Source organism: Haliaeetus leucocephalus, unplaced genomic scaffold, assembly GCF_000737465.1.
Source record: "Haliaeetus leucocephalus isolate CR32 unplaced genomic scaffold, Haliaeetus_leucocephalus-4.0 Scaffold375, whole genome shotgun sequence".
Classification (NCBI taxonomy): Eukaryota; Metazoa; Chordata; class Aves; order Accipitriformes; family Accipitridae; genus Haliaeetus; species Haliaeetus leucocephalus.
The window spans coordinates 17,791-25,873 of record NW_010972811.1 but is presented as its reverse complement, the minus strand read 5'-3'; the positions used below and the strand labels follow the sequence as shown (position 1 = coordinate 25,873).

Sequence of the window (8,083 nt, the reverse complement as noted above, 5' to 3'; positions counted from 1 at the left end):
GAAGGAACCCCAGGAACCCAGAAGACGGTCACGGACTGAGCACGGAGATCCTGGCCATCGCTTTCACAGGGACTGAGCATCCATGGCTCCACCTGCAAAGGAAGGCAGGAAGCGGCGCGCCTGGGCTCTCTGAAAACATGGCCCTTGCCTAACGTGCCTCTTTCTCACTCTCTTCTCTCTCTCTCTCTTTTCTCTGTTGTCTTCTGCTCCCCTGGGCTGTGATCACCTGCTAAGCCCCATCCGAGGAAGGGCCTGCTGCCGCCCTCCCTCTCAGGGACAGGCAGGCAGGCGGGCAGATGCCCGGTGCAAACTCCACCCTGGCCAAGGGGCAAAGCCTCCTAGCTACCCCTGGTGCTCCCTGCACCATGGCCGCCACTCAGAGGACCTCCTTTCCCTCTTTCGACTCATTAAAGTTCTGCTGCATCCCAGCCTGGGCCTCTGCGTGGTCCTTCTCTCCCCGGACGCTCCCCCAGCTGCCAGACAGAAAGGCGTTGCTCTGGGGAGAGCTTGCAGGCACAAAGGAGAGCCAGCGGCATTCCTGGAGGAAGGGGACGGTGAGACACAGGCAGTGCGCTCCTTCCAAGACACTGTCCCTTGCAGCTGAGGAAGATGTCCCTGGCTCCTGCAGAGCCGCAGCCGTCAGGGCCTGCCTTGCTGCATCCCTGCACACAAAGGCCCTCCTCAGCCTTCGAGAACGCCCTGCGGATGATGGGGAGCCCAACCCGTGCCCGAGCGAGGAGTCCGTCTCCCCAGCCGCACTGGCGGGTGGCGCTGGCACTGGGAGCTGCTTCTGCATCCAGCCGCACCTGGGAGCTCTCCCTGGCAGGCAGCTCTTGCTTCAGGAGGGCCCCTCTCCCTGTGGCAGGTGTGGTAGTGGTGGTGGTGGTGGTGGTTGCACGACAGGTTGCTCCCCACACACCCCTGTGCTCCTCCCTGCCACCTCTCCCAGGTGCACCCCTGGCCACAAGACTTCTCCAGCTACAGCCTCTCTCTCCCTCGCCCACCTCCCTTTGTGGCTTCCGACTACCAGCCGTTGCTCCTGCAGCATTTCAGCTCTCCCTGCGTAGACTTGAATCTTCTTTGTACATCTTGGGGGATTTTGTCTATCCCCGGTCAGGCTGCCAGCATTTCCTCCAGCACAGCTAGAAGAGGCGGAGTGTCTAAGTGCAGGTGTGGTCTGTTTCCTGACAGCTCACTCTCTGTCTCTCTAGGCATGCACGTAGAAACACTACGTAGGAGGATTTGCGCTATCTGCAAAAGAGATGCGTAGAGTCTTGCCCCCCCTTTCACGACCGCTGCTCACAACACGTCTCCCATCCTTTGCCACGTGCCACCTGTGGCCTCCGCTCTCCCCAAAGGATAGCTCCCGGTTTTGCCGGAGGGTCGGGACTCCCCTTTTCCCCCCTCCAGCGCCGACAGGCCCAGCAACCCACTGCCCTGCTCCTCTCCAGCCTGACACGCGTGTGTCACCAGCCTCTGCCAGTCCCACCAAGGCTGCCGGGAAAACCTGGACCGTGTCACGCTCTCCACTCAACAAGGTGCCCAGGGAGCTCCCAGGAAGCGGGAGCTGAATCTTGCCAGCTCGCGTGCTCTCCGCCCTCAGCAGCTCAAAGCTGCCTCCAAACCTCAGCCCAAAGGGTGGAACAAAACACTCTGAGGGCTGCCTGGGACGCCACACCTCTGCCCCAGGGAGCCTTTCTACTCCCATTGCCTTGTGGTTGAAGTACTTGCTCAGCCAAACTAAGGGAACCCAGCAGCCGCCTCTGCCAGGCCCCAGGCTCCCCAGTGCCAGAACCAGGTTTTCCAGCGCTGGGAGCCTCCAACTGGTGCAGCCAGGCCACGGCTCGACCTTCCAAAATCCTCTTGGTCACAAGGGCCCTGAACAGCCTCACAGGCACTCGTGCCCGCTTGTCAACTGCCGCCTCTTGTCAGAGGCCAGGCCAGGCTGCCCAAGGGGAGCCGCGCACCTGAGACAGGCAGGTAGGAACCTGCTGGCAGTTCCCAGAACTGGAACTGCAGTGCTCGGGCAGAAGGAGACAAAGGAGGCGGCCAGGGACACAACCCTCACAGCCACACCCAGCAGGGCAAAAGGCTCCCTGGTGAACTTCTCTGGCCACCCAGCGCACAGACAGAGGCAGGGCAGCATCTTTGTCACAGCACACGTTCATCCCGAGCAGTGCTGCTTTCCTCCTGCGTGGTGACACCAGTCCCAATCCGTCGTAGTGCATACTCACTATTCTTGAATTTGAGCTTTCTATGTATGCTGCTAACAGTGGCGTAGGTGGAGGAGCCCATAACTGTGTCCTGTGGGTAGGACTGAGGAGGGGTCCAGGCAGGATCAGCAGCACAGGGGATGTCTGGATGAGAATATTAGGGTTCTTATACTGACTGACACAGGGCTCCTTGCAGCTCTTGACCAGTGTGTTTTGGCTGCAGGGCTAGCATGGCAGGTATGGCAGGCACTGGTCATACCAGGACATGTCTCTGCACCAGAGGTGCACCTTGTGGAGAGGGCACGTGAAAGCGGAGCACGGGATTGGATGAGGAACAGCTTGTCATCCCACAATGAGAGATTCAAAGTAGCTGCTGTGTGAGGAGGTAGAGGCTATGCAGGGAGTCATAATTTCTTGCCTTTAGGTCCCAAGGATCCTGCAAAGAGCTGCCAGGCTCAAGGATGCTTCTGCCTAGCTCAGAACTCAGAATCCACTTTTAGTCAAATTCTCATTCTCCCTTCATACCAGACCTTTTACCCACCTCCCAATTCCATTACAGGCAGCCCTATGCTTCATCACAGGACTGAGCTGAGATGTCTATTGAGGCAAGACCACACCCTCGTAGAAGAGAACACAGCTTCTAACAACTCACCTGTTTCACAAGGAGTAAAAGGGAGTGAAGTAGATGAGAGTTGAGAATTGGCCTGTCCTGCACTGCTCCAGGCCTAGGGGAATCCTTTGTGCAAGTAATAATTTTCTGAAAGGTTCATACGAGTTGCAAAACATGCCAGTTAATTATATGGCCCATGTTTCAGATTCCTGCATTGCTATCTTTTGATTCCTGTGTTTATGCCATGTTCATTTCCCCATGGATATTTACTTTGGCATCTGGAATGAGAATTGCAAGAATTTCCATGGCAGGAGTAGGTCATTGCTACCATAAGGTGCATCCGAAGTATTGGAGGGTTCCTGTTGTGGTTTAACCCCAGCCAGCAGCTAAGCACCATGCAGCTGCTCACTCACCCCCCCGCCCCTGCAGTGTGATGGGGGAGAAAATCGGGAAAAAAAGTAAAACTCATGGGTTGAGATAGGAACAGTTTAATAGAACAGAAAAGAAGAAACTGATAATGATAATGATAACACTACTAAAATGACAGCAGTAATAATAAAAGGATTGGAATATACAAATGGTGCACAGTGCAATTGCTCACCACCTGCCAATCAACGCCCAGTTCGTCCCTGAGCAGCGATCCCCCCGCCCCCACTCCCCCCAGTTCCTATACTAGATGTGACATCACATGGTATGGAATACACTGTTGGCCAGTTTGGGTCAGGTGCCCTGGCTGGGCATGAGAAGCTGAAAAATCCTTGACTATAGTCTAAACACTACTGAGCAACAACTGAAAACATCAGTGTTATCAACATTCTTCACATACTGAACTCAAAACATAGCACTGTACCAGCTACTAGGAAGACAGTTAACTACATCCCAGCTGAAACCAGGACAGGCATGATCCAGACTCTCACTCAACAGGAGATCTTGCTGTACGTGACTCTGGCTGAGGCTGGAATGAAGCCTTCTTTTGGCAGTCTGTTGTGGCTTAACCACAAAGCAGCTTGCTTACTCCCCCCCTCCCCGGTGGGATGCAGGAGAGAATCAGAAGGCTAAGAGTGAGAAAACTGATGGGTTGAGATAAAGACAGTTTAACAGGTAAAGCAAAAGCTGCATGCACAGGCAAGGCAAAACAAGGAATTCATCCACTACTTCCCATCAGCAGGTAGGTGTTTAGCCATTTCCAGGAAAGCAGAGCTTCATCACATGACATGGTGACATGGGAAGACAAATGCCAATACTCCAAACATCCCCCCCCCCCTTACTCCTTCTTCCCCCAGCTTTTATTGCTGAGTGTGACATCATATGTCCCAGCTGTATACCCTCCCAACTTCTTGTGCAGCCTACTTGCTGGTGGAGCAGTCTGAGAAGCACAAAAAGCCTCGATGCTATGTAAGCACTGCTCAGCAACAACTAAAACAGCAGTGTGTTATCAACACTGTTCTCAGCACAAATCCAAAACATAGACCCATACCAGCTACTATGAAGAAATTTACTCTATCCCAGCCAAAACCAGTACATTCTCCACCTCTATTCCTTACCATTTATGTCATAGTCAGCTCCCACACTATCCAGTACATCCTCATTAACCCCCCCTTCCAATCCTTTGCTATATACACAGATATCATTACCTTAGTCCATGGACCACCCCTGTAAAATGTTCGTAAAATGTCCATAAATGTCTATTGAGTTCATTTAGTCTATGACTTTGGACTCCATCAGTTACAGTAGTCACTCAGGACAGGAGAGGTGGTGTGTTGCGTGGAGTTACTGGGCACTAAAGCCAGCTTAAGTTGGGTCATGGCTGTACTTGCATTGATTCTTGTAAGGCTTGTCCTTCATTGGTTCAAGTGATTCCTGCTATAGTACTTCCTATAACATTCCCATAACTCAAATCATGGGTTACAACCATTTAAAGGTATATCTGTTACAATGTCCACCCCTGGTCCCTTCAGACCAGATGATAGAGTTTAACATAGAGTCCCATAGGGGTGTACCTGCTGCAGTGTGGCCTTATCTATGAGCCAGAGTCTCTTCAGGGGTATACTTGCTGCAGCATAGTCTTATCCACGGCCACAGATGCTTTGAGGTGTTCCAGCATGGCCTCATGTTCAGCCACTTATGCTTCAGGGTGTACCTGCTGCGGCATAGATTTATCCACAGCCAGAGATGCTTCAAGGAGTACCTTCTCCAGCATAGACTTATCCTTGGGCCGCAGTCCCTTCAGAGGTATACCTGTGGCAGCACTGACATAACCACAGCCATAGATGCTTTGAAGTGTCCTGCTCTCATATGGACTCATCCACAGGTCACAGTCCCTTCAATTCAAGGGCAAGAGGGGACCCAGTAGCAGAACAATAGCATTGGTGTGAGGGGAATATCACCTGATCCGATGGGCCCTGGTGTGCCTGAGCCCGTATTTCAAACACAACACTGTCTTCAGGAGTTCCTTGTCTGCACCCACAGGACTGTGGGTGCCAGCATTTTTATCATCACCTTGAAATGAGAAGGGAGGTCTAGAAAGAAATTTTCAAGTATCATAGGAAAGAATACCTAGATGTGGGCATTAATAGTGAAGCCGTATGACCTTACCACAAACTCAGTGGACATGAACAACAGAAGTGAGCCAATGACTTGAATCTGTTGTGTAATCTGTGTGGAGACAGAGTCATGGGACCCTGGAAAGCTCAACTTCCTGTGAAGCCCCCACAACACCACACTCTGTTGCCATCAGCTCAGCACTAACAATAAACTGTGGAGTGATGTTGCAAAATTGGGAACTCGTGCATGGGTTTGTGAGCATATATTTTGAGTTTCCAAAGACTGTAGACTACAGCTCACAATGGTTACTGAGTGGCTGCGTAGTACCTTAGGACCTGGGGAACTGTGGGTTTGATTTTTGGGTATTGAATCACTAATGTAATAGTTGAGCTAATCCCAATCTATCAAATTCAAATTCAGAGGAAAAACATCTAATGCTGGCCATGTTACCTCTTCTGAATTAAATGCATGGAACATTTTTGAGTAATGTTTGAACTCAGCCTGCAGCACCTGACCACATATTGATTCCCTGATGGTATGGACAGACAGGAGACTTTGGATGTGCACATCTCCAGGCTCACCTCTAGGAACCACTCCTGCCCTTGGCCTTTAATGTGTTGTGGAGTGAGGCACAGACCTGCCAAGGAAAGGCACAGTTTTGAAAAAGGGTAGATAAGAAGAACACAGCAGAATGGGAACCGCTGGCAATCTGGTGCCCCAGAAAGGGTCATTACCTCTTTGCCCTTGGGCAGTAGAGAGACTATTTGCTGTCCACAGGATAGGCCAGGATGTAGACGAGGGACCTCCACGCAGAGGAAAAGACCTTCTGTCTTGGTTTCAACTTCCTGCGTGGGGTAAGTTGATTTTCACAGCCCCAGACCTGGATAGCTACAGACTTCTCTCTGAGATGCCTCCAGCAAAATTACTCTGATGTGCTGGGGTTGTTGTTCCAACTAGTGCCCAAGAATATCAGTCAAAGCTAGTGAGACCACTTTTGAACCTAGAGCTGCCCAAAAAAGACAGCTCACAGATGCTGCTGAGTGCAGAAGCACATCCCATTGTAACCACCATGTCCCAAGGCGAGGCAGGAGGATCTACCCTCACATAGAGCCTTTCAGGATCAGAACTGAGTCCTGGCACTGAAGAGACCTTAGAGGGCCAGTTCCCAAGGAAAGCTACTGTATAGCTGGGGAACATCACGTACCACAGAGCAGCTGTGGGAGTTTGGGAGCTGGTTGTGGTCCTGGATCTGCTCTGACCCATGGGGGTGTTGGGTTCTCATGGAACTGGGGCTTGAGTGTCTGGTTTACTGTGGCCTGGCCAAAACTAACTTGTGAATCACCTCAGCCCTGCCTGTCTGTGCAACAGCTGGGTGAAATCAGGCGCTACTCCAGGTGATCATGGTGCTGCATGGGAGCCTTAACCCTACTATCTGGGGCTGTGCAAGCTAGCCATGCTGCTACTTGGGGCCTATTCCTGAGGCAATTCACCCAACCCCGTTCCTGCTGTCCTTCAGGGAAATCTTCTGTCTTAACCTACTCCTCTAACACAGCTCCACTCAGAGCAGGAGGAATGGTCTTCCTCAACAGCTTGTGTAGCTGATGACCTACTCCATGACCTCCTGCAGGCCCCCAGTTCCCCACTAGAGGTCAGCAGAAGACAGGCTTCCGATCTGCAGGATGTACTCCAAGCCTGAGGAGGCAGAGATCCATCGAGGCAGTCCCTGGTGGCCACTGTTATTTGGGCAGCTGGCAACACCTTTCTCAGGTCCAAGGGACACTGCACAAAGCTTCGCAGTGCAGTGTGCCCCAACCCCTCCTTCATCTCACAGTAGTGGAGGGTGCCCACATGCCCTTGCATCATGTTGAATTGACTAGAACAAGGCTTTTGTCCCTGGGTAGCTTGTGAGAACATTGAGAAGGAAAGAACACAGAAGCTCAGGTTGGGTTGCAGCAGAATTTTAATGATTTAAAAGAGGGAAATGAGGTAAACAAGTGGAGGTTCTGATGCAGGGAGCACCAGATCATCCAAGAGCCTGTGCCCTGAGGCCAAGGTGGAGTTACTAAAAGGTGTTCAACTGCCTACACCACAAAGGGGCGGGGGCAGCAGATCCCTTCAGGGCTGGCTTTGGAAAAACCCATGACCCTGGGGAGCAGAAGACAACAGAGAAAAGAGAGAGAGAAAAGAGTGAGAAGCAAGCAAGTTATACATGGGCCATGTTTTCAGAAAGCCCAGGCATGCCACTTCCTGCCTTCCTTTGCAGGTAGAGCCATGGAGGCTCAGCATCTCTGAGAGTGATGACTTAAGGCTCTGTCAGACCAGCAAAATCTTCTAGCTTCCTGGGGGTCCTTCTGTGGGAAGTCACCAGTGGCTTTAGCATGGGGGGCACCTCCTGCTGCAGTAGCGGCTGGTGATGCAGGAGAGGTCACAGCACCCGGAGTTGATGGGCACTCCCTGACAGCTGAGGATGCTGCCAACGGCAGCGGAGGTGGAGGAGCCCACAACGGTGTTCTGCGGGAAGGAGCTGAGGATGGGGCCGGGCAGGGTCACCACCACGGGAGAGGGCTGGATGACAACAGTGGAGTTCTGGCACTGCCTGACACAGGGCTCGTTGCAGCTGTTGGCCAGCGGGGTCGGGCCGCAGGGCTGGCAGGGCAGGCACTGGTTGTAGCAGGACATGTTGCGGGGCTGGAGGTGCACCTGGGGGAGAGGGCAG

General features: G+C 52.5%; 1 protein-coding gene across 1 annotated transcript; it reads right to left on the bottom strand.

Annotated features, from left to right (window-relative positions):
• Window positions 1–7,740: 7,740 nt before the first annotated feature.
• On the bottom strand, window positions 7,741–8,046 carry LOC104835373 (feather keratin Cos2-3). The gene has a single exon (XM_010573322.1). The coding sequence runs from the start codon at window positions 8,044–8,046 to the stop codon at window positions 7,741–7,743; it is 306 nt and encodes a 101-aa protein (XP_010571624.1).
• Between the last annotated feature and the right edge of the window lie 37 nt (window positions 8,047–8,083).